Raw genomic sequence first — 25,404 nt, 5'->3', positions numbered from 1 at the left:
GGTGTGAGCCCACCCAGCGGGCGACCAGGGCTCCGAGGGCCTTCCTGAAGGTGATAGGGGTGGGAGACAGCCATGAGGCTGGGGGAGCTGGGGGGGGGGGGGGGCTTGAGCCAGGTTGGGGGGGCTGCTGAAGCTAGGGTCCCCAGCAGTGGGGACTCAGGGGGAGGGGCGAACTTGGGCGGACACAAGAGATGATTGAACGCTTTCATATTTTCACTCTTAGAAATCCTCTGGGAAATATGGAAATTAGGAAGGTAGTTGGTTCTGGGCACTTTCACACTGTCACCACCTTCCCCCCTCTGCCCTGCGCTGGACTCCATGCCCAGCCTCCCCTCTCCACCTGGCACTGGGGCCCTTCATAGCATCACCTATGAGCAAATGTTGGTGATGAGGGAGCGATGGGGTGGTGAGGACAGCACACAGGCTGTGACCACCAACCCCCCCCCCCCACCCCTGTCAGAGCAGCAACCTCCCCGCTCCCTCTTCCTAGGAAGCCTGGTCTGCACACCCTCCTTGGCCTTTGAGGGTGGGCGGGGGGTGGGGTGGGGACTGGTAAACCTTTTATTCATTCACTCAACAAACACCCAGCCCATACCCAGTGGTTAATGAGAAGGACCCAGGGGACCCCATTCCCTCCCTGCAGCCCCAAGAGCCTCACTGGCCAGCTGAAAGTTTGCACCCCTCCTCTGGGTCTCCCTGGGGGGCTCGTTATGCTCTGGGGAAAGGGAACGACACCACACAGAAACAGAAATGGCCCTGCACCATTTATTTAGAAAGTTACTTGTTTACAGAAGAGGTGGGAGAAAGTCAAATGGTCAGAACAGCCTCAGGGGGACACAACAGTGGCCGGGGCCCCGACTCAGTCACCACTCCCCAGCGAGGGCCCCTCAGGATCTGGAGGGCACCCAGTCTTCGGCAGCGCTGGCCCAGGGTGCTTCGGGGGTAGAGGCTGCCGTGTCCTCAGCCTGGGACCCTGCCCTCTTGGCCTTTAGCAGAAGCCAAAGTGGGAGTGGCAGGGGCCCTCCCCCAAAAGCCCTCCTGCCTCCACACATAGGGCGCCCCCCACCTGCCCCTCCACGGGCTCATCTCTGGCTACACTTTGCGACTTAAATGGACTAACCGTGGAGACCTCAACACCCCCAAGAGGCACAAGTGACAGGCCGAGTCCATCACTGAGCCCCGTGCACACAAGCACCTCCCGGGAGCAGCGGGCCGGCACTTGGGGAGCGGGGAGGTGGCCACCCTCCCCTATCCGCGTTAGCTCCTCAGACACAGCACGGTGGCTCTCCAGGGTTCCTCGCTCCCCGCCCCACAGATAAGCAAGACGGCCAGCCAAGCCAGCTCCGCTCACAGGACTGGGTCACCACCTCCACCATCACAGAGTCCCAAGGGGGCCAGAAGCGTGACGGGCCCGGGGACCGCAGGAGATGGTTTTCGGGAAGACGAACAAGGTTCTGTTTCTGCTTCCCCAATTAGGGGCAGACCCGACCCTGGGGGCAGCTGAGTGCGGAGCCTCACCAGGCACCAAGAACACCACCAGACGCCAGGAGATCTAAAATCCATACAAACATTTATTCTGTTCCTGCCTCGGGTCAGGGGACCAGGGGTCAGGGCCCTAGGGGGGCTGCAAGCCTTTACAGACAGCCCCTTGGGGGGGAGGGCGGGGCTCCAGCAGGAAGACAGGGTCCAGAGGCTGGTGGGCCCTGGAGGGGTCCCAAAGGCGAGGCCCTGGGGGGTGGCGGGGTGGGGGGGGGGCTGGCTTCGTTCCCAGAGGTCACGGAGTCCAGGTGGGTTTGGGGAGGCCAGTTTCCACCCGCTCGGCCCGGGCTGGACTGGACTCTCCGTCCTGGTGGCTGCCAAGGTGCCGGCTTCTGGCCCCCCGACTTCTCCCCCCCCCGCTCCCCCGCCCCCAACGGGGAAGGCAGCACCAGGGTCTTCCTTTTCCGGTGGGGAAAGACAAGTGTGCGAATCGCCAGGTTTAAATTACAAATAATAAAAATAACAATACAAAATAAAAAAAGACAACCCCTGTCTCAAACACACCCGTGAAAAGCCTGCCCGGCAGGAGAAGGGGCAGGGGCGGGAGGCCTGGCTGCCAGGGACTCAGCAGGGCCCTCTGGGTGCCGGGTGGGGTCTGTCCCGGTCCCGTCTGGGAATGAGCAGCAGTCTCTGGAGGACAGAGTTGGGGGGGGTGGGGGGAGAGGCGGGGGCGGCGCAAGGGGGCCAGGTCGGGGGGGGGGGGGTGTCAGGGCTCCAGGTGGTCTCGGCTTGGGACTCTTGTGCCGCCGGCTCATCCCGCTCTCTCTGTTTCCATGTCTCGGCGACGTGGACAGGGTTAGCTCTCGAGATTTATTGCACTGTTTTGGAAGAGGCCTGGGGTAGAGGCCGGGCCGGGGCTGCGGGAGAGGCGGGCAGGCGGCGGTCACCGCTTGGTCTTGGCGTCTTCTCGGATCTTCCAGATCACCAGGTGCATGCAGGCGCTGGCGTCCTCGCTGGAGCTGTGCCCGTCCACTGCGGGGCGGATGGACGCGTCAGAGTGGCCGCGCCCCCGGGCCCGGCCGCCGCTCCCGCCGCCCGCCCCCCGCCGGCCGCTCACCGTTGTCCTGGATGATCCGTCTGAGGTAGTCAGCCATGAGGTTCCGCAGGGAGCGCTTGTAGGGGAGGCCCAGGCGGTGCGGGAAGAGCACGGACGTGTCCACCACGGTGCTGTGAATGACCTGTGGGCGGGCGGGCAGAGACCACGGGTCCAGGGCCCCGGGAGGGCCAGGGTAGGAAGGTGCCTGGGGCTCAGACCCGCCCCCACAGCTCCCACAGCCCCCCCCCCCCACCCCCCCCCCCACGGAGGGCACCAGGCCCAGGACCCCCGGGAGCGGGCAGTACCTTCAAGGCCAGCAGGTCGCTCTCTAGACTGTGTCCGATGAGGACGGTGTCGGCGCTGAACATGCTCAGCAGGACAGCCTGGACATCCCGGAGCGAGATGCTCGTGTCCACAAGGTCAGCCTCAGTGACCCCTGAAAACCTGGCGTGGGCGGAGCGGGGAGCCTGAAGGTAGCCAGGGAGGGAGGCGGGGTGCCCGCTCCTGGGGGGGGGGGGGGGCGGGGGGGGGGGGTGGGCGGGCGCGGCCACACCTGGTGTTGTAGTCGACGATCTCGTTGTCCGGCTTGACAAAGGTGTCGTAGACCACCCGCATGTCTGTGTCCACCACCGTGACGCGCGTCAGCTCCAGGCCATACGTGGTGTAGGACTGCGGGGCCGAGAGGGCTCCCGTGACCGTGCGCCCCGCCCCGCACCCAGCGCTCTCAGGACGAGGCTGCTGGTCCCCGAGCCCTCTGGCCGGCATTCCAGTACCCAGCAAGGGCCGTGTCATACGGCACGCAGCGTGGGCTGAGGAGTGAGGTCAGAGCGTCTACTTGGCTGGAGGTGGGGGGGGGGGGGGTGGCGGTGGGGGAGCCCTCTCTCAGAAGCTGCCGGCAAGGCCTCGAGGAGGCACAACGGACGCAGCCCGGCACACGGCGCGGGTAGGGCGGGGGGGGGGGGGGGCGTTGGCAGGATCCCCCTTCTGCTCCCGGCTCCTCCCTCTACCTCCTCTCTATCCTAAGACCCCCCACCCCCACCCCCACCTCAAAGCTGTGGGCGCAGCAGCGGGACGACCACCGAACAGAACACCCACGGCAGCCAGCTCACCATTTCACAGTCAAGGGCATAAACGCCCGGGTGAGCATCTTCCGAAAGCTCTTTATCAAAAGTTTTCACAAAGCCTTCCAGGTTCTCCTTCCGGCCGTCCTGCACGTGTTGCTGAGGGGAGGGGAGGGGAGGGGAGGGGAGGGGAGGGTGGGTGAGGGTGGCAGGCTTGAGGGGCCAGGCTGGTGCCGGGCTTTCTCCGCTCGAAGGACAGAAACGGGGGATCAGGGGGCCGGCCCGGGTTGCACCTCATTTCCAGGCAGGCTGGGGGCCCTTCCCGAGATGAGGGAGTATCGGCGGGCCCAGGAGACCTACCTTGGCGACCTGACAGCCGGCAGAGCCGATGGCAGCCGAGCAGCACGTGTACTGAGTCTCCCAGCCGCCAGCCACTGGAAGGGAGGTGGCAGCGGTCAGGGCCGGGCCTCCCCCGTGCCCCAGGCGCAGCCCCGACACCCCCCGCTGTGCTGGGGCGGGGGGGGGGGGGGGGGCTCACCTCGGTTCCGGCGCAGCCGCCCCCAGTGGTAGTAGCACTCCTCTTCGCGCACGCAGCGGCCGGATGGGGACACGAGATACTCGGTGCCACAGCGGCAGCAGATTCTACAGGCGGCTACGGGGCGGGAGGGGAAGCATCAGGCCCTGCCGCGCCCTGTCCCCGCGCAGCCCTCCCGGAGCCACCGTCTCCCTAGCCCTCCTCGGGCACAGGTGGTGCTGAGGCCACTCACAGTCCTTGGGCTTCTTGTCCTCGGCCGTGAAGACGACAGCGCCCCCCGGCCGCTCGGGGTGAGGGAAGGGGTAGCCGTTCTCCTTGAGCTGGTCCTCGGTGAGCAGGTAGTCCTTGAGGCGGCCATACAGGGCGGCCCCTGGGGACAGCGGGCATAGGTGGTCAGCCCCCAGGGAGGCCAGGACAGCCGTGGCGGGGGGGGGGGGGTGTGGGGGCCACGGCAGCCACTGCTGGGCCCCCAGGTGGCCCGGGGGGAGGGGGGGAGGTGGAGGGGGAGGCAGGTCACCTTTCAGATCCTCCACCCGGGGGCTGCTCGGGCGGCTGAGTGAGAAGCTGGTTTTGGTGGCCAACTTGCCCCCCAGCACCATCTCGTGGGACACAACCCTCCGGCCGCTGGTTTCTGGAAGGGGGAGGGGTAAAGACTACACTCAGTCTCCTTCGTCCCTCCCAAGTGCACCCTCCCCCTCCGTACTGCCCTGTCCCCTGGCCTGCTCCTCGCTGGTCAGGAGAGGCCCGACCTCCTGTGACCTCAACTCTTCTGGGACGGGCTGCAGGTGGCCTGGAAGTCCCGGGCCTCCCGGGGCCCCTGGAACCTGCCCAGGGGGAGCTGTGGGGGGTGGAGGGGCCGGGGCCAAGGCAAGAGCAGGAGAGCCGGGAGGCCTGCAGATGGACACGGCAGGGTGCCCGCGAGAGGCAGTCCTGAAGCGTCCTCCCCGTCCCCACCCCGAGCTTAACGCACGGAGCGGGCCCCACCGAGCTCCGCCTCTGAAGAGGCCGCCCCATTAGCTGGTGGCCTTCGGCTCGAGAGACCCGGCTCTCTAAGGAGCGTGGTCAACAGCGAGAAGAGGCTGCTCTGAGGGCACGGCACCAAGCCGTCTCCGACAGAGGCCCGACAAGCGGCGGCCTGCGCCCGCCACCAGCGTTCCCCGCAGGCTTTCATCCCCGTCTGCCCCCCCGCCCCAGCCCTGGGAGCGGCAGAGAGCTGGCGGCTGGGGTTCCGCGCCCCACCGCTCCCACAGCCCGGGGCGGGGGGGGGGGGGAGCAGCCCCAGCACGTCGGGGGAGCCCGTGGCCCTCTGCTGGAGGCGCAGACCCGGATCTCGCAGATGTGACCCCCTGGCCGCCCCGCCCCGATTTACTGTGGAGACCGGGCGTGGGGCTGGGGACCAGGCCCCGGAGCTTCTTGAGGGTGTTCACAGCTACGTTCAGATAGATGTTCTTGCTGGGGCTGCGGTCGTAGGCCACCTTCTCCTCGTTCAGCGCCTGAGGATACACACCACAGCCCTGTGGCCCTGTGCTCGGGGTAGTGGAAGGTCCCGGCCCCTCGGCCTAGGACCTGGCCACCCCTACACACACCCCAGCCCGCTGTCCCCCCAGCCGGCCCGCGGCCACCTCCCAGGGTCACGCACCTTCTCTACGGCTTCCTGGTTTGAAGAGCAGAATTTGAGACACTCCTCAATAAACAGGTTGAGATACCGTTGGCGGATGACCGTGGGGACTTTGCCCCCAAACTCTTTTGGGATAATGGGCTTCTTTAAACTCTGGAGAAGACAGACCCATCAGAGACGGCCTGTACCGTGCCTGGTCCCCTGACGTGTATCGCAGAACCCACGGGACACCGCACACGCAGGGCGGACCCTGCTGGGAACTCTGGGCTGCGGGGCCTGAGAGAGCTCATCCCTGGCTCACTGAGGCCAGCACAGCCACGGCAGGGTTGGCCAAAGGGGAAACTGAGGGCAGGCGTGGCGGGGGGGGGGGGGGCGGGGGGGGGGAACATGGCAGCGTGCTCAGTGTCTATGAACTGAAGCCGCTCTGGGCGAGGGGAGTCTGTTAGCAAAGGCAGCAGAGGGAGCCGGAAGGGGAGGAGCACCCACGCGGCACAGGGGCGTCGGCAAGCCAGGCGCCCAGGTTCCCGCGGCAGGGGACCCGGGGGGGCGGGCGCTCACCTGTAAAGACGGGCTGTGGGCAACACGCTTGGGGGTGACGGTGGCGGTGGTCTTGGACGCCATGCCGGACAGCGTGCGCGCCTTCAGGGGCTGGCCGCCCGGTTCGGGGCCATTGGGAGGCTGGCCGCTGCTGGCGGCGAGGGTCCTCTTGGCACCTGTGGGGGCTGGCGGGGCACAGGGGACGTGAGAGCAGGAAGAGAGCACACCCATGACCGAGCTGCACAGCACCCAGCAGCCGCGGTCATTCAGCGTCAGCAGGACGTGCATCTCGGAGCACAGGGGGACGGACCGGGCTGTGGGGCACGGGCTACGGAATGACATCAGGCTCTATGTGCGTTCGGGCAAGTCCATCGAAAAGGGGGGAACGCAAATGGGGCTTCGGAGGCCGGCTCAGGCAACGTCTCCACCGGGGCGGCCCGGCGAGTGGCAGGGCGCGTGGGAAGCCTCTGCCACATGCTCCGGCCCCCGACTCCGAGGCATTGACCTTTGAGGGAGGAAAGGCCCTCGCTCCTGGGCTGCGGACCAGAGGGTACAGGATGCCCCCGGCCCAGTCACTGTGACCGGCGGGGCCGGCCCTCCGCGGCCTGTGTGTTCTGCCTCTCCCTTTGATGAGGTCACAAACCAAACAGTCTCCCGCCTCCCCGGGGAGGAGGGCACCCGCCTGCCGGGCTGTTTCCGAGGGCTCCGGGGAGGCGGCGGGGGCCGGAGACCGGGGTGCGGGTGTGCGCACGCGCCTGCACGGGGCTTCTGTGCCGACAAAAGAACGGGAGCGGATGAGGAGAGCACGGGGCCCGGGCCCCCGGCCTCTTGGAGGGACCATGGCACCACAAGCCGGCCGCGGCCCATCCCACGCCAGGGCCGGCCTCTGCAGAGCGGGCGGAAAACGTGTGCTCTTCCGGAACGGAAAGACAGCTCTTAGGTTCGTTTACACACAGACTGTTTGTGCGGCACCTGGGGTGTGCATGGGGAGGAAAGCCAGCACGAGGCATCGGAGGGGACTCCTGAACTTCGGGTGACCCCCTGCAGCTCGGGAAGGTTGCCACTGTGTCTAAGGATGCCGGGCCATCTGCGAGTTAATGCCACCCCAAGTATGTCTGGTGATGACTGTGGCAAGGACTGTCCCGAGCCATGGAGGATGACCCAGGGGACCCGGTCACGTGCAGAAGGGGTGGGATGACGAGAGAGTCCGCGTCCCAGGATCCACACGGTTCGGGGTGCTCTCCTGTCCCTGCAGCTAAACCACGACTGACGATCCACAGTGCACCCTTCTTGCCCTCAAGTTCTAACTCGGGAGCTCTGGGGAGGGGAAGGAGCAGAAGCCAGACAGTTTACCCTAAAGCAGGGAGAGGCAGGGGAGGGCTGTGGAGGACTACCTCGTGGGGCCCACCCTTCAGGCCCTGGTGACTCCAGGGAGTATCTGAACCAGCAGCAAGGACGCCCCCCCCGTGCCCCCCGAAGCTGGCCAGATGGCAGGGGGCCTCTACAACCCAAGAGAAGCTGAATGTGCATCTGAACGAGGCCTCCAGGTGGCCGAGTAGCCAGGGGCCCCCCTCACATTTCCCCAGCTCCAGATGCCACCGAGTGTCCTGCCGGTCGGACCACGCAGGTCTGACCCGACTCTCAGACAAGACCAAGCGGGGGAAGCACCCACAAGACAGAAGGAAACACAGCCCCAGGGGCCTCCAGACCAGCTGGCTCAATTCAACCAAGCTGAGCGCCTCCGGGGCCACAGCCTTGCTAACCCCAGCCCCACAGACCACCGAGGCCAGCCCCCCGTTCCCGGTATCACGGTATAGAGCCTGGTGCCCCCACTCAGGAGCCCGGGGGAGGCAAGGACAAAAAGACCAGGCAGGCAGGGACAGAGTGGAAGTCACAGGGAGATCCCCGGGTCGGGGCCTCAGAGGGAGGCAGGAAGCCGGCACAACAGGCTCTCTGGGTCTGTTAGACAGACAAGGGGTGGGAAGAAGGCACCCTGCAGACCCTCCACAGCCAGCCCCCGGCTACCAACACCAAGGCCGGGAAAGGCCCGGAGCCGCTAGGCACTGCATCAGGCCTGAGTTAGCCTGCTGCTAACAGTGGAGGGAAACTTTTGTCCCCATTCCGCAGACCAGCACACTGAGGCCCCAGCTGGGCCCTGCTGGAGTTCAACATCGCTGGCAGACGCAGAGCCTGGCCTTGGGCTCCTGTCACACCCCGAGCCCCTGTGCCCCGGGACTCACCTGCAGCCAGGCGGGGGTTGGGGACGTGGGCGATCCTCCTCTTCTCGCCGGGGGCCGAGACGTGGACGGAGGACGACGGCTTCTCGGCCGGCTGCTGGGTGGCCTGGAGCCAGGCGGCGGAGTCCCTCTGGGCCTGCTGGGCCCGCCGGTAGCACACCTCCTGGGCGGTGGGAGGCCGGGCAGGGGGCGCTGGGCCTCTCCTCCCGGGCTCTGCCTGGGCGATGACAAATTCCCGGGGGGGTCTGTATGCTGGGAGCACCCAGAGCAGGCCACACGGGGCAAAAGGCTGACAGCAGGGCCACAGACAGGAAGGCGGGGGCTCCGGGGCCAAGGCCAGGCACGCGGCCCCGGCGCCCTCCTCTGAGTGCTCAGGTACCCTGGCAGGAACCAGCCAGCTCCACGCATTGGCCCTCAAACTCATGTTGCCTCGCTGTCCCAGGGCACCTCGGCTGCCCTGCTCTCTTGGCTCCTGGCCTCGGAATGCCTAGGCCCTGCCCTTGGCCCTGATATAGGCGCGGCGTGGGTGGGACCCATTAGGCCCCTGATTGGATTGGCACGCTAATCCAATCCCACTTGACTCCTTTTCTCTGGCCTTCAGCTTAGCCAGGGGAAGGGTCTGGAGATAGAATCCACCAGAGCTCCCAGGTGCTTGGCAGAGAGCCCGGTCCTCTGCCCCAGCCTTCCCTCTGCCACCGACAGCTGTTTCTCTCTTCGGGGTGGGATCCAGCTCTGCAAGGTCGGGCCACCGGTCCAAGATCACACAGCACAGCTCACAGCCAGCAGTTTCCCCCCCCCCCCCGACCCCGTGCCCCTCCGTGCCCCGCGCCACCCACCCCCCCCAGCACCGAACCGAAGACTGGAGGTGGGCTCTAAGCACGTCTCTGCCACCACATGGGGAGTGCCAGGCACGTGCCTGCCAGAGGAAGCCGTCAGCAGAGGCCGGGGGCCTTCTCTCTCCCACCGGCCTCCCCTCAGGGCCCAGCAGTGGACTTTACCTCCTTGCCTTGCTTGGAGAGATGAGAAATCCTCCGCTTCTGCCCCGGGAACAGAGTGGTGAGGCCCGAATGGCCCTGGGCTTCGACCTTCTCTTCCTTGGGAGGCTGAAACACACATTCAACCCTCGATGAGGTTCCTCCCTCAGACCTCACCCCCACACCAGCGCGGCGACTCCTCTACCCTCCCCGCTGCGAATATGTAACTCAGAAAGGACACGGAGAGTGAGGTGGGAAAGCGGGAACACAGTCAAGGGAGGGCCTACCGGGTCTGGAAACACGATGTGGGGCTCTCACCCCCAACCGGGAGGCGTGCTCTGCCCACTCACAGATGGGGAAACCCCAGTGTTGGCCAGTCCTGCACGCGACTCCCGCAGACGCACCCAGCCCGAGTGTGACCCAGGCCCCGGCCAAGGTGGTCTCGGGCCCAAACCACTGCCTCCTGCTCCCCTCCCTCGCCAGCTCACACGGGGCAACTCAGAAATGTGGGAAGAGAGAGAAAAAATCTGAACAGCAACACCTCAAAGGTCTGTGAACAGAGCAGAGCACTAAAGGACCAAGCAGGCGGCCCGATCTTGTGCCACGCACAGAAGCTGCAGGTTTCTGAGCAGGGACTAGCCCCTCTGGCTTTGTTCAAAGCAAGCACCCTCTGGTGGCAGGACGTGGGCACACTGGAGTTTGGGGGGTGGGGGAGGAGATTGAGAGGAGAGGGAGGGGGGAGGGAAGGAGTGGAAAAGAGGTTGGGAAAGGAGGAGGAGGAGAAAAGGGAGGGAAGTGGGGAGGGGAGGACGAGAGGAGTAGCCTGGGGAAAGTGGAGAGAGGGAGGCAGGTGGAGGGGGAACGAGAGGGGCACGGGGGGGGGGGGGGGGGGGAGGGAGGCAGAGGGAAGGGAAGTGGAGAAAGGGGGGAAAGGAGAGGGAAGTGTGGGGGAGGGGAAGAGAGACCGTGGGAAGGAGGGGGGGCGGGAGATGAAGGGCGAAGGAGAGGGGAGCTGCCCCCCCCAACAACTCTGCCCAGTCTCCCTGGTTTCGGGGCCTCAGTGGCCACGGGCCCTGCCTGGGGGACCTGGCGCTCTGTTTCCGGACAAGGTGCAGGGGCAGCAGGGCGCCAGCAGGGGCTCCTGGACAGGGAGGGAGGGGAGCACCCCCCCAGCAGGGCCCACCTGCCGGGCCTGCCGGCCTCTGTCCTCTGTCTTGACACTGGTGGACTCGTTGAAGATGCGCAGACACTCCTCCAGGGGGTCGGAGTCAAAGTCGACCTCCTTCTCCAAAGCTGAGTAGTCCACATCCCCGCCGGCCCCGGAGGAGGAGGAGGAGGAGGAGGAGGAGGAGGAGGAGGGGGAGGGGGGGGGCGGGGGCGGGGGCAGGACAGGGGGGCTGCGGGGCCTTGAGGCGCTTGCGCGGCCCCTGAGCGGGGGAGCAGCCCAGGCTGTGGTCCGAGTCCGAGTCCGAGTCCGAGCTGGAGCTGAGGCAGGGCAGGGCAGGGGGTGCCGCGGGCCCCGGGCCCAGGCCCTCATCCTCACTCTCGTCCCCAAAGAGGTCCGCGTGGCTCAGCGCCCGCTTCTGCAGCTTGGGGGCGTCCCGGGAGGCACCCTCGTCCAGCGAGCGGGCCTTCCGCTCGGCCAGCTTCCCCGGCGGCGTCTTCCCGCCCGTCCTGCTTGGCAGCTGGTGGGCACCCCCGCGGTCGGGCCGGCTGTTCCCTGAGCTGGCCACCGGGGTGGCCGAAGATGGCTTTTTCTTGGTCCCTTCGGGCTGCCTGGCCCTGTGCCGGGGGCTGCCGGCCCGCGCGCCCCGCCGGTCTGCACAGGGTTTCCCGGCAGGCCGCCCCTGCTCTCCGTCTTTACCCCGGTCCTTCCTCCGGACACCGTCCTTGCGGCCAGCGGCGGGCAGGGCCCCGCCTCTCTTCTTCTTGGGTCTCCCCTCCTTGGGGCCGCCGGGGTCCTGCGAGGCCCTGGCCGGGGAGCCAGGCTTGGCCCCGGGCTCCCCACCGGGACCCTTGGGGGGCTGCCCGAGGTCCTCGACGTCATACTGCACGGCCATCTCCTTGGTCTCGCGCAGGCTGCCCTCCTCGGTCTCCTGGACCTCCCCGGAGGCTGGCTTCCCGGGGGCCTTGCCCTCGGGGCCCGCCTGGGCTCGCGGGGGGCTCGTGGTGACCGGCCCATCACCCGGAGCGGCGGCGTCATCATCCGAGTCTGAGAACCTGGCGTCGCAGCCGGCAAAGGGGTCGCAGGGCTTCTTGAGGGCGGGCGTGTAGGGCTCGCTACCCCGGGAGCCCCGGGGCCGCTTGGGGGCCCTGTCATCTTTGGAGCTGGCCCTGCTGAGCAGCCGGGCAGAGAAGTTGGACAGAGGGTCATACTCCAGGTCCGTGGACGGCTTGGAGTCATCCAGCACGTACTTGCCGCTGGGGACGGGGCGGCTGTACCGCTGGGGCTGGCTCACGGCCTTGGGCACGTACTCCAAGGCGCCGCCAGCCCCTCCGCCGTGGCCCTGAGCGCGATCCACAGCCAGCGAGTACTTGCCGGCCGCCTCGGCGGCGGTGGCCAGGGGAGTGGGCTGGTAGCCGGCATCGGGGCTCAACAGGCCCGGGCGGCCGCCGGGGTTGTAATCGAAGGACAGCGGGAAGGCGTCCTCGTCCAGGCCCGCGGCGGGACTGGCGGCGGGGCCTCGGGGCGCCACGGCAGGGGCCTCGGCCGAGCGGTGCTCGCGGGCCGTCTCCAGGAGCTCCTGGTAGCGCCGCTGCTCCAGCTCTACCTCCGAGCGCACCGCCTCGATGGCCTGGTTGACCAGCTCCAGCTCCAGGATGTCCGAGCGGGGCTCCCCCCCGCTGCCCAGGGCGCCATTCTCCCTCTGCACGGGGGGCTTGGGCAGCTCGGGGTTGTACGGGTCATATCCAAGCCCTGAAACGGGAAGCGGGAGAAAACGGCAGTGAGCAGGCCCCCCGAAGAAGCCGCAGCCACGCGGGCCAACCTCGGGCCACAGCCTCAACCCGGGCGTCGCCCCGGAGGCCGCCGGGGAAGAGCAGAGAAGCAGAACCAACTGGGGGCGGGGCCTCTGGCAAAGCCCTAGGGAGGCCGCCCGGCCAGGAGGCAGGACAGGGGCCGGGCCCCCGGGGGCACGGCCACTCGTCCACAGACCTCCCGGCATGGGGTGGGGCAGTGGCGACCTCACAGACTGGACAACTAGCTCCAGGAGCTGGAGCGAGAACGGGAGTCCCACGGACCTGGCCCACACCGAAGCCACGGCGTGCTGCCTCCTCCGGACGGGCGCCGGGAGGGTGTGCGTGGAAGGCTGGCCGGCCAGGCAGGGAGCAGCCACGGCCCTCGCCCACCTCCCCTGGGTCAGGGCCACCCCAGAGGTGTCACCTCTAGGGCTCTGTCCCACAGACTTGCTCCCCGCAGTTACGTCCACGGGGCCGTGCACGCGCCAGGAGGGGCCCACCGTCAGGGAGCACGGAGTCACGAAGGACACCCGCACACGATTGTGAGGGGACAGGAAAGGCAGAATGCTGTCCGTGCTGCGGCCCCACGGAGCAAAGCGGAAAAAAGCATCTACATTCACATCGCATTCTGAGAACACCAAGTAGGGTGGAAAGCAAGCCAGCGGCCACCTCAACCCACGAGCCTGGGATCCAGAGTCGGACCCCAACCAGTTGAGCCACCCAGGCGCCCCACCTGACGTCCTTTTACCAGTTTCTATCAGTCTGAACAGTCATGCCCACCCCCCCCCACCCCCACCCCCACCCCGGGGCGGCTGTGAGACAGACAATCCTGCTTCTGTTCCAGGTTCCAGGGCATGGTCTACGAGACCAGCACGACCAGTGCCACCAACGTCGCCACGAAACCCACCAGAGACTCTCCCTCATGGACAGAGGTGCGGAAATTCTCCATAAAATGTGACCAAATGAAGCCCACCGTTCCAAGAAAGGGACAATACACCAGATTCAAGTTCGCCGTGTTGACGTATTCCAGAATTCAGAGACTTTGTTAGAAATCCCATCTAAAGCGTAGAATGTGCTTTAAAAAAACCTAGCGTAACGTACAAACTTTTCAAACCGCTAAGCAGTATGCCTGAAAGTAACGTAACAGTGTAGGTCAACTATACTCACAAACTTAAAAGACCTTACCGGAGATAATTCTATACCATCACCGAAGAATACGTCAATAGATCCGATGCCCTGTGGTTGACCGTGTGGCAGCGACTCTCCCCTGGAACCTCCAGAAAGGACCAGCCCTGCCCACACCTGGATGTAGCCCAGTGAGACCTGTTTTGTACCTCTGACCTCTTCAGGTAAGGAAATCTTGTGTTGTCTTCAGGCCCCGGGTGGTGGGGCCGCCCGGCCACCGTGGCCCCAGGAAACTCCAGGAAACTCGACAAAGGAAAGGAAACCAAACCGTGTGGCTGCCTGCCTGCCTGCCTTCAGGGGACAGGGAGCTTTGCAGGGGACAGCGCTGGGGCTGGGGCCGCCTGGGGCCCGAGGGAGGGAAGAGACTGTGGCCTGTGGCTTGCCTTTTGCCTTGGAGCCCACATCTTAAGTCGTACTCGGGAGAAAGGGAGCGGACAGAAATGCTTCAGGCGCAGACAGCAAAACCAGAGCCGGCGGGGGGGGGGGGGGGGGGGGGGGGACAGCCACTCCATGCCCCCCACCTCACGGCTGAAAACTAGAGGGTACGGGGGAGGGAGACTGGGGGCAGGGTGCACAGCCGCCCCTGGTAAGAGGTGGAGGGACCACCCAGAGGGGGGCCTCCCTCCCAGCCCACCTTGACCCCCCAACCAGTCCAAAGGCACCAATGGGAGACCCGCCCCAGCCTAACAACCCCTGAGTGAACAGAGGGAAGACAGTGCCCTGCCCTCTCCTCCCCGCAGAAGTCCTGGCTGCCAGCAGAGCGGAAGCGCCCAGACCAGCCACAAGCTGGGGGGCACTTACTGGGCACGTCCACCAGGGGCTTGGAGGGGCTGGACTGGCGGGTCTCAAGGGGCCTCCGGCCCAGCCCACCTCACTCCCCACGCTGCCCTCCTTTGGCTAAGAGCCCTCCCCCTGATGGGGGAGATGGGAGTTAGGGTCCACCTAGCGGCAATGCCCCTCCCCCAGGGGCCGGTCAGGGAGGCACCGATGGGGGTCTTTTCCCTACCCTTCCCCAGGGAAAAGGGCTACAAACAATGCAGGGCAGCCAGGGGCCCCTTAGCCTGGTTCCAAGTAATGAAGCCACTCTACATTTTGAAAGGAAGGGTTTTCCCCCAAGGGAGGGAGAGAGGAGGCCCCACAAAGAGCCTGAGGCCACCTTAGCTCTGGGGAACCAGAGGCAGGCAGGCCAGAAGGGAGGCCGTCTCCTTTTCCACCTTGGAGCCCATACTGACATTGTAAGGGCAGTCACACCGGCTCGCTCCACCCTCTCTAGCCTCCAAGCAGCCTGGCCTCTCAAACGGGAAGGGGCGAGTGCACTTGGGGTCTCAGCAGCTCAGACTCTGAAGGGGGTGCAGCCCCTGGCTGAGCCCAGTCCAAGCACCCAGCCCCTTGGTATGAGCCCTGCCAACACAGGGCGCTTTCAGCCCCAGCTGGAGGCTGCCTTCAAAACCACAAAGCAAAAAGCAACACCCTCAGTGGGCCTAAGAAGGTCAAGGCCAAGAGCCTGACCCTGTGGGGCTTCTGGTTCCCCACTGGTCCTGTAAGTTTTCATCAATAGCCTGAGGGTCTCTAGACAGGTCTAGAAGCTTTGAGTGCAGCTGCCAGGAGCTCTGTTACAACCTCGTGGCACAGGGAGCCCAGAGTTCAGTCCCTGCAGGCAGGCGCCCGCTGAGCCCCAGCCAAGGCTACTTGAGGCTTGGGGGAGGGGAGACCAAAAGCTACCTGTTCCAGGCACGTGGCCCCTGCCCCGCCCTGCTTCAGAGGACCGGGTCCCTGGCACAGCCTGTGGGAACTGGAGGAGCTCCCCAAGAAAATGTTTTGCAAGCCGCGGGGTGCCCTGGGGGCAGTGCCCACCCGCCTGCGGGAGCACAGCCGAAGGCTCTGGGCAGGTGGCACCTTGTGAGGCCGGCCCTCAGGGCACCGTGGAAGGCGTCTTCCAATGATCAGGGGGTTGATCCGGATGGGAGCCAAGAGCGCTCCCGTGGGGGTTTGCCCCTGGAAAAGCAAGATCATTTGGGCTGATTTTTGGAAAAGGAAAGGCACCAAATGCCTCTTCCCACCCCTGTCACCAGCCCACACAGGCCAAGTCTTCCCCTGGCGGTGCCTGAGCCTCGGTTCTGTGCCCTCAGAGGCCACTCGTCCACCAGACCTGCCCTGCTGAAGGACAGAGCCGCCCTCCTCTGGCTCTCCCGGCCGTGGAGGCCCGACACCCTCTCTGACCACCAGCCTCTAGGACAGGCTTCCAGCATGGTGGACACCAGGCCTGCTTCCCCATCCCCACAAGGAAAGGCCAGACCCCCGCTTTCCAGGGCTGTGGGTCACTGAGTGCAAGAGCCCATTGGGGCTGGGTCAAGGCTCGCTATGGAGACCACAAGAGGCTGAGAGAACAGCAGAATAGGGCAGCCGGCCCCAGTCACTCCGACCCTTCCCCCTGCCGGGAGACACCCAATTCTGGCCGCACCCGCGCCTCTGTGCCTCACTGCGCTCCGGACAACACCGCGCAGTCTCCCGTCCACAACGCACGCGGACTCGACGAGACAGCCAAGCACGGAGGCCACACTGGGGGAGGTCCGTGAGCCCCACCGTGAACTTCAGGCATGGACAGAGCCCTCCTTCCACAGATAAGGAGCCGGAGTCTTGGCCAGCCTAGCTGCCAGCCCCGCCCAGCTGGAGAGGTCTGACCCCAAAGCCCGGGTCCTCTCCCCCCTCCGGAAAGGGGAGCCGGCGCTGCCTTCTGAAGGGCTGGCCGTCGCCGCTCCCCTCCTTCTACTCGGCCCAAGGTCCAAAGCCGATAAGCACACAGCGCACAGCGGTCCCACCCCGGCTTTGAGCTTGGATAAGCCATCAGCGGGGCTCTCCTCCAACCCGGCTGGCGGTGGCGGTGGCGGTGACAGCCGGCTGACCCCGCACGGGGGCACAGGAGGAGACGGTCCCTACAGCACCAGAGATAAGCAGGACACATTGGCTGCTTGTGTGGGGCCTAAGTGGAGACAGTAAACCCAGCCACGTTCTGAGGACTCCATAGGGCGCGAGGCCTCGCAGAGAGGGCGGACATCCCCAGAAGACCACGGTGGCAGAGAGGACACTGGCTGTCGGCCAGCCCTGGCTGGCTCGGCTGGAATGCAGGGTGGATAACCAACTGGGGGCACAGCGGTTCTGAGCGCTCACCACCCCTATGGGGGGCAGGGCAGTCCCCAGGTCCTCAGAGGGGCTGGCTGTCACTACTCCCCTCCAGGCCCAGAGTCCCTGTTCCCGGGGCCCCCCACACCCCACTCCTGGACATCCAAGTGCCCCACTGGACAGAGCAGGAGCCTGAAGCCCAGGGAAAAAGTACCTGGCCACTCACTCATTCCGGAGCAGAGGGCAGAGGGCAGAGGCCTGTGGCTGCCTGTGGCACCCCGGACACGCAGCAAGAGAACTGTGACAGCCAACAGAAGCAGGTGTTTGGGAGTGTACGTGAGGGACACCTAGGCTGTGCCTGGGGAGCGGGGCCTGGGGTCCACCTCCACCTTGGGCTGATGACACTGGATGACCCGACCCCTGGACGGCCTCCCCTCACTGCCCTCTGCCCTCTGGAGCCTCCCCTCAGCTCTAAAGCCCCAGCCCAGAAGCAAGCTCGAGGCGAGGGCCCCAGGCACACCTGGGAATACCAGTCGCTCGGCACTCCGCGCTCTCCCCAGGGCCTGATCCTGGGAGGACCAGGACAGCAGTACCCACGTGGAGTCGCGGAGTCTAAATACGACGGGGCTCAACCACGCTGCAAAAACACAGGAAAGCATACAGCACAGGCCAAAAAAACAAAGAGAACCCAGAAATCCCTAAAGAGCACAAAAACGCAACAGAACGGCACCCTCGAAGGACTAGGCCGCACTGGCAACAACGGGCCTCCCAGGGGTGCAGCTGACCGTGGCCCGTTCTCTGCGGCGCCCCCTCTGCTCCTGCGGCCAGGCCACCACGAGCATGGAACACTGCGGCCCGCCTTCTGCCCTCACAGCCAGTCCACGGCAGGCGCAGATCACTTTCAGGGTCCAAACACACGATTTCAGCACTTCTCTCGCTCTGGCCCTGGTGCATTTCCAACACGCTGGCCAGTGGATGTTCCTGGGGTCACCTTCCTCCACAACACAGGTTCCTGGGAGGTCCTGGGAGGCCTAGAACGTGGAACAGTGTCCTCTGGATGCTCCAGGTGAAGCTGGCAGGGAAGGAAGGCCATGCCCGTCACGGCCATTCCTGGAACGTGGGTTCAAGACACAGGGGGAGCCGGCTGTGGCCCCTAAGAGCCCACACACCAACATCACCCATCAGCATCAGCGGCTTCTATTACTTGACCCCCCAGGAAGGTGCTGGGTGGGGGGCGGGGGGGTTGGGGAGGCGGGGAGTGATGAGGACAGATTTCCCAGGTGGGCCAGCCCCTCCCCCACCCACATATTTGGACAGCTTCCTGCCCAGAGCCCGATGGACTGTCTCAGCGGCTCCTCCAGGCAGCCCTCCGAAACTGTCCCTGCAGAAGAGGTGGGACTCAGCTGCTTGGGCAGGCCTGTGCTCATGGGTGCGTGGGGATGGGAGCCCCAGAGCTTTTGGGCCCTGTCTCCTGAAACAGCACCCACATTCCTGCTCTTTGAGGGCCCTCTGGGCCACTCCGCTGGAGAAGAGCACACAGGTCTCCCAGGACAAACAACAGTGTTGTGTGACCGTCAACTAGGACACATAGGGACAAGCTTCACCCGGATGTGCCTGGAGTGAAAGCGGTCCCAGTGCTACCCGGACATGCCCTCCCCGTTACCTCCTGGGCTTTGCCTCCCCCTGTCCCCTGCACCCACCCCCACCTCCCAGTCTGTGGGGCGGACTCCCAGACCACAGCAGTACTCAGGTGCTGGAGGAGTCAGAATCAGCGTCACAACACTGACCCCTGCTGGAGCTGCCGGGGATGGCAGCAATGCTGGCGTGCAGCCTCCCCTCCCCCACCCCAGTTCCCCCCAAAACCACAGGACAGAAGATTCCAGGCCTTTCACTGCACTGTCTCCCAGTCCCAACCAGGGATTACCATCTGCCCACCCCTGTTTCCAGCCGCCAGGCAAACTTCTACTCACCCTTCAAAACCCAGTTCGGCAACCACTTGCTTGGGGACACCCGCCCGATGTCCCTGCAACCTCCAGTTCCCCAGACCCCAGCCCCTATCTGTGCTGGACACCAATCCTTTGCTTCCACGGTGCCCCATCCTGGTCCACAGGTATGTACTGAATTCAGATCCATCCGGAAGAGCCCTTGCAGGGTCCTGGGGCTAGCTCCTGATTTTACAGAAGACACCCAAGACCCAGGTATACCTGCCTGTGTACGCACGTGTCGAGGCCAAGCCCCACCCCCAGAGCTGGGCCCCCCATCAGCCTCCCACCCTGTTCTCCAGCAAACTACAGCAAAAGCAGGTTCTCCCAGGTGCTCCACGTGGCTGTTTCCAGAAACCTGCAGCGCCTGGGGGGCCGCCAGACCAGAGACCCTCACACGGCAAGCACACGTGCCCGCTTCCTCAAAAGGCACAAGCCAACGGCAGAAACTCTGGAGGACGCAGCTATCGCGAAGGAGGAGAGCGCTGGCCAGGAGACGTCTCCCTGATTCCCCGGCAGTCCGCCCGGGGGGGCTCCAGGCTTCGGTGAGCCCCATGCCTCCTACCCGCTGTCCATTTGCTTCTTAGCGCCCGGCCGTTTGTCGTGCACCACATCACACCGACCAGTCTGCCCACTGCACACGCACACGGAGCAGAAAGAATCCCCGTGCGCACACCCCTCGACAGCCCCAAGGATTATTCTGCAAAGGGGATACGGGCTGCAGAGGGGGAGAACGTTCCTGCAGCTCTGTCCGCCGAGGGCCCGTGTCATTACTCGCTGCACGGAAGGGATAACTGAGGCCCAGGCGGTACCGCTGACCTGCTGGAGGCCCCCTGCCAGACGGGCTCTCTGCACAACAGAAAGCGGAGCCAGGAATGCCCTCATTCGGGGCCGCGCACCCCCGCCTTGGCCGCACCTCCTCCCCGAAGCCCCTGGAGAACCCCGCGCAGCCAGCCCCACGCGGGGGCTGGGTGCTCAGCACCACGGGGAGGGGCGCCCCCACCCGCTCCACGCCAGGAGCTCCTCCGAACCGACAACCACAGACCTCCCCAGACACCACTCCGAGTCCCCTGGGGGCAGGGTCACAGGGCCATAAGCAGCTTTATGTGCAGACACAGCGATAGGTGTGTGGCTCCAGACCGGCTCGGGGCGCGAAGGCAGGTTTTGTAAGGCTCCTTGGGCATCCAGAGGACTGCCAGGTGTGGAAAGCTGGGGACCCGTCCCAGGACGGCCCCTCTCCTCACTAGGGCTGCGGAGCCTCGGAAAACACGATCCGACGTCACCAGTGCAGCAGGGTCACAGCTACATGAAAGGACAGCAGGCCTCCTCCAGCTCAGGCCAGGGGGAGCACCGCAAGCCAGAAGGCACGGATTTGCAGCAATTTCCACGTGTTTCTTCGGATTTTTGGGGCTCGTCCAATGTTTTTAAAACAAACGTTACCCAAGTCCTGAAAAGAAGTGCTTTGAACAGAGGTAACGTGCAGGCTTCACCGGCTGGGACTCCGCCCCTGAAACCACAGGCAGGGCGCACCCGGGGGCCCAGAAACCCCCACATCTCTCCTCTAATGCCATCCTCACAGAAAACCAGCAACGGCACAGCAGAAGCACCACCAAGGGTACCAACGGCTTCTCCCGTGGGAGGCCTGCGCGGCTGGGCCCCTGGGGGCTGCGGCATCTGGGGAGCGGCAGGGGCTGAAGTTGAAAAACAAAGTAAAGTGGCTGCAGTGAGAATCAGCCTATGACCAAGGGATACTGGGTGACACCGGGGAACGTCTGTTGTCACTGCAGCTGGGGTAGGGGCGTCACGACCGGGGGCGCCCAGCACACCCCCCACAGCAGGCCTGGCCCCGAGGACGGGGGACTACTATTCCTCCAACCAGCTTGAGAGCTCCCACCCAGACCCTGCAGGACGCCCAACTCAAACCCACGTGCCCACCAGCGAGCAAACGGTGCAGGGTCCTTGCTCGGCCCGGCCAGGCCTCCAGACACCAGGCTCTGCTGGGGTTCTCCCGCGGCCTCAGGGCACAGAAACGGTCACAGCGCTGACGGGCTGGACGCAGGAAAGCACACTTCCGTGGTGGGGGGAGTCGCCCCCTGAAACCCACCGGCACCCCGCCCACAGAGGAAGCAGCAGAGGGGCAGCGTGGCCACGCCTCGGGGGCTGCCTGTTCGTTGAGGCCGTGCCCTTCCTGTCCCGAGTCCGCTCGCGGAGGAAACAGAACCCACCCTCTGCTGGGAGGCATTATTTCTCTGGCTCCAGCCCCCTCCTCTGCAGGACTCTGTGGGCTCAGAGCTGCCCTACAGAAGCGGTGCTCGCTCTCGGGGCTCCAGACCACGCAGGGCCTTCAAGGGCTTAGATGTGAAGCCCAGGGGCAGGGCTGCCCCGAGAGCCGCCGCCCCTGCCACGGCCGTAACCGCTCCTGCCTTCCAGCCTGTCCTCAGGTTTCGTGTTCAGGTGTCACAATTCTGTGTCTCCCGAGCCTCGCTGTGACCTGCCGGCCCCAGGGCAGAGCGCAGAGCGCTGAGCCTGACACACAGTGGGTGCCCAGGCGTGTGCGAGCCACGCAGGTGCTGGGCAGCAGAAACTGGAGGAAGGTGGTGCGTGGGGCGAGGGCCTGACTGCCCAAACTCAATCCCATAACCCCACTTACCGGCCACGTGCACACAGGAGAGTGGCTTCCCATCTCTGGGCCTCAGTTTCCTCATCTGTAAAATGGGGACAATCATCCCTACCATTCAGAGTCATAGAGAGCCTGCCCAAGTGCGTGCTGCCGAAACTGGGCAATATCACACCGAAGTTCGGAGGTGGGGATCCTGAATGCCACACTGGGAGACAAGGGGCTGGAGCTGAAGGTCTGGAAGGAACAGGATCCCTGCCCCGGCCCCTCACGGGCCTCAGACTCTGCCAAAAGTCTCAGGCACCCAGCGGCCCAAGACTGGAGGTGCTGGGCCTCACGGGGACCCCAACGTCCCTCCTGCAGGCTGCGTCCACCAAGCACCTTAGCAACGCTGTTGCTTAAAAATGAGTCCAAGCAAAGCTGGCCCAGCCCACCCTGGCAAGAGCGCCTCCCTGTGCACATCTGGACCGCTGCGGCCTCTTCCGACCCACAGGAAACTGAGCTTGTCAAAATCTGGAGCAGGGGGAAGCTGAAAGGGAGGGAAAGGACTAGGCACACACTCTCCCCTGGCGTCCTCACAGGGCAGCGACCCCAGAAGCAAGCCACGGAGAAGGAAACAGAGGGTCAGAGGGGCTGCACGGCAAGGAAGAGGCTGAGCTGGGATTTGGCCCTGCCCCTCTGCAGGAGAAGCGGCGCTACCAGAAAGCAGGCCTTCCCTCCCCTCCCTTCCCTCCCCTCCCTCCCTTCCCTCCTTTCCCTGCAAAAAGAAAATGCAGACCCACCATGGAAAGGGGTAGCCAGCTGCATTTTTCCCCTATAGCAAGTGGGGCACACAGGACTTCCTCACCAAACAGGCTCCTAGAAATGATCCTTTAGGAAACTAAGTGGCCATTCTTGACGTAGAAAGAAATCTGAAAAGTGACTTACCACGGGAGGGACACACGAGGACAGAAATCAACACCCCAGAACGGAAGGCTGGAAGGCAACATGCAGACTTGGGGCCAAGTCAGAACGTCAGGGGCATAAGGGAGTGGGCCGGCCCTCTCTGGACTCACCCAGAGGAACCCAAAACCCAAGGGGCTCTTTGCAAAGCAATGCGTATGACACCAAGAGGCAAACAAATGGAGTCAAGAAACCGCGCCTCCACACGTGAGCGGGGCGCTGACTCCCAGATGCCTCCAACGTGCTGTCCGCCACCTTCCTGGCCCCCCCGAGAGACGGGAGTGATAATGACCCGATGCTGAGGTACCAGGGGGCACCTCTGTTTTGTCTTCTCAACAGGTTCCTGACGGCCGCGCCCGTGGCTTGCAGCTCTGAATGCCCCGTGCCCAGAATAGGTGGGGAGCCAGACAATGAACGCTCGCATCTGGCTGTCTGCAAACCGTCAGCTGCAGGTGGGGGGGGCTAAACAAATTCGTGCGAGAAATTAAAAAAACCCTACTATTCTTTCCTTGGCAAAATGGGAAAACAGGCCTATTATTTAATCCCAGCCGGCACACTCCTCTTTCGAAGACGGTTCTGAAATAAAAGACATTTTTCCTGGGGAAAGACAGAGAGGGAATTTGAAATTGAGGCTGAATGAGGGAGTCTGGGTCTGATGGAAAGGGAGAGCCAGTCCTGAAGGACAGAGATCACCAGCGGGAGCCTGAGTTTCGCTCAGAAGGAATGACACCACTTAATCCTCCCTCCAAGCCTTTCCCTGCGATGTCCTCCTTCCCCCCCCCCTGCCCCGTTCTGGAAGTCTCCGCTGAAATCCCACACCTCCTACAAGAAGAGCTCCCAGCTTTCACCAAACTCTGCCATGACAATGACAATCACCGCGAGGATACGACGTGCAGCCCGCTAACATTCTCTGCCCAACCGAAAGAAGGTCATTTCCTGGGAGCCTATCCGCCCTCCCGTCCCAGTCCCTCGGGTTTGACTTACTCCCTGTCCAGCTGCGTCTGACACAGGGCTCGACACACAGTAGGTGCTCCTAAGACCCTCCCGACCCCACTACTGGAGGCGCGGAGGGGGAACGCAACGCAGCAGCAAACAAGAGCTGCCACAGCACCTGGGGTTGGGGGCGCGGCGGGGATGGTCACCCCAGCGAGAAACTCGGGTGCGAGTAAAGCCAGGGGAGTCCTGGGCCTGCGGACCAGTGTCAGCCGCGCTCGTTTCCCGAGCCCCGTGCTCAGCGTTCGGCCTGCGCTAGCTCACTGCACCCTCGCGACAGCTCTAGGACGGCATGCCCCCTCACGGTTACACCGTACGCTCATGGAAACGGAGGCTCGCACAGATGCCGCGACTTGCACCGGGCCCCGGGGTGGGTGGTCCCGGTCCCGGCTGGCGAGACGACGCCCACCAGCGTCCGGAGAGGGGTCTGGGCCGAGAACGGAGGAGCCGGGAAAGTCCCAGCCGTGGAGTCTAGCCCCGGGTCGGGGAGACAAGCCCAGGTCGGGCATTACCTGCCGCGGGGGGCGCCGCTCCACCGCCGACCAGCGCGCCGGGGCCCCGGGCCCCGCGGTGCCGGAAGTGGCAGTAGGGCCGCCGGCAGGGCCCCCCGGGCGCCCCAGCCCAGTAGGGGCAGTCGATGGCCCGGAAGAAACCGGTGGAGCGTAGCATGGTCCGTCCCGAAGCGGGACCCCGGCCCGGAGCCGCCCAGGCCCCCGGGCCGCTCACTGGCGCCGCGGTCGCCGCCGCCCGCGCCTCACGGACCCCGCTGCCGCCATCTTGCTCCGAGGCCCCCGCAGGCCCCCGGGACGCCGCCGCAAGGGACCCCGGGAGCGGCTGCCCGCAGCGCGCCTGATCAGAAACTCCAGCCCTCGAGGAACCGAGGCGCTTCGCGGACCCGTGGGCAGGGACAGGTGGCCGCGGGGGGAGGGACGGAGGGTGCGGGCGGCCCCGCCTGCGGCCTCCAGGGGCTTCGCCGGCGCCGCCGCCCGGCCCTGAGCTATGGCAGCAAAGCCATCTTGAGCCCGAGGCCCCGACGGCGCCTGGGCTGTCTACTGCGCGCCTGATCAAAAAACAACAACAACAACAACAACAACAACAACAACAACGAAGTCCGTCAGGACCAGCTGTCATGCATTTGCTATTAATTTGCGTTTTAGGAACACGTTGCCCTGAAGTGCCCCCTGCTGGACGAGGCGAGCCCTACAGGCGCGTCTTGTGCCTGGGAACCTGCTCCGTTTACCTCTAAAGCTTACCTCCGCCCTGGTGTGCAGCCGACTTGAGTCAATGAGTGCTTCCTTTCTCCCCGCTGGACTCTTGTCCCGGACCCACAAGAATTCCGTTCTCACTCATTCATGTGTTCACATAAAACCGCGTGCCGAGTGTATACCAAGATCTACCCTAGATGCTACCTTGACCTGGACAAATAAGGGATATGGTGGGGAGGGGAGGGTCCCTGGAGCCTGGAGGGTTAGGCCAACATCTTAATGAAAAATTGTAAGAATGCGGCGCCTGGCTGACTCAGTCGGTGGAGCGAGTGACTCTTGATCTCAGGGTCCTGAGTTCAAGTTCATATATATATATATATATATATATATATATATATATACACACATATATGAACACACACAGTATGTATGTATATGTACATATATATATACACACACACATAAGTATATAAACTTATATATAGTATATATGTAAACATATTTATAATCCATACTATGTATGTTGGTGGGATTATAAAATGGTGCAGCGAAAATAGTATGGTCGTTCCTCAAAAAGTTTAAAATGGAGCTACCCTATGATACAGCAATCTCACTTCGGGTTGTATATCCAAAAGAATGGAAAGAAGAATCCTGAAGAGGTATTTGTACACCCCTGTTCACAGCAGCATAATTCGCAACAGCCAAGAGATGGGAACAGCCCTTATCTATCAACAGGTGAGTGGGTACACAAAATGTGGATTGTCCATGTAATGAAATGTTGTTATTCAGCCTGAAGAAGAAAGGACGTCCTGCCACCTGCCACCACGTGGACGGACCCGGAGGACACTGTGCAGAGTGACAGAAG

The 25,404-nt window shown here is 64.3% G+C and overlaps 2 protein-coding genes across 2 annotated transcripts in view; both read right to left on the bottom strand.

The window, feature by feature from the left end:
• The window catches only part of ATP8B3 (ATPase phospholipid transporting 8B3), a 129,386-nt gene that overhangs the window by 19,606 nt on the left and 84,376 nt on the right, over positions 1 to 25,404 (bottom strand). The gene's annotated exons all lie outside the window — the stretch shown is intronic.
• Positions 1,554 to 24,142, bottom strand: REXO1 (RNA exonuclease 1 homolog). Its single transcript, XM_058728493.1, is given in 17 exon segments — positions 1,554 to 2,511; positions 2,597 to 2,717; positions 2,881 to 3,019; positions 3,129 to 3,244; positions 3,685 to 3,795; positions 3,997 to 4,070; positions 4,175 to 4,288; positions 4,404 to 4,541; positions 4,689 to 4,802; positions 5,541 to 5,664; positions 5,811 to 5,942; positions 6,348 to 6,511; positions 8,567 to 8,780; positions 9,562 to 9,666; positions 10,721 to 10,915; positions 10,917 to 12,454; positions 23,847 to 24,142. Coding segments are annotated over 17 exon segments (3,645 nt in total). The 5' UTR covers positions 24,004 to 24,142; the 3' UTR covers positions 1,554 to 2,422.

This window comes from Neofelis nebulosa, chromosome 4, assembly GCF_028018385.1.
Source record: "Neofelis nebulosa isolate mNeoNeb1 chromosome 4, mNeoNeb1.pri, whole genome shotgun sequence".
Lineage (NCBI taxonomy): Eukaryota > Metazoa > Chordata > Mammalia > Carnivora > Felidae > Neofelis > Neofelis nebulosa.
Note: the sequence above shows the minus strand (reverse complement) of the source record. Positions and strands in the feature narration are given on the sequence as shown.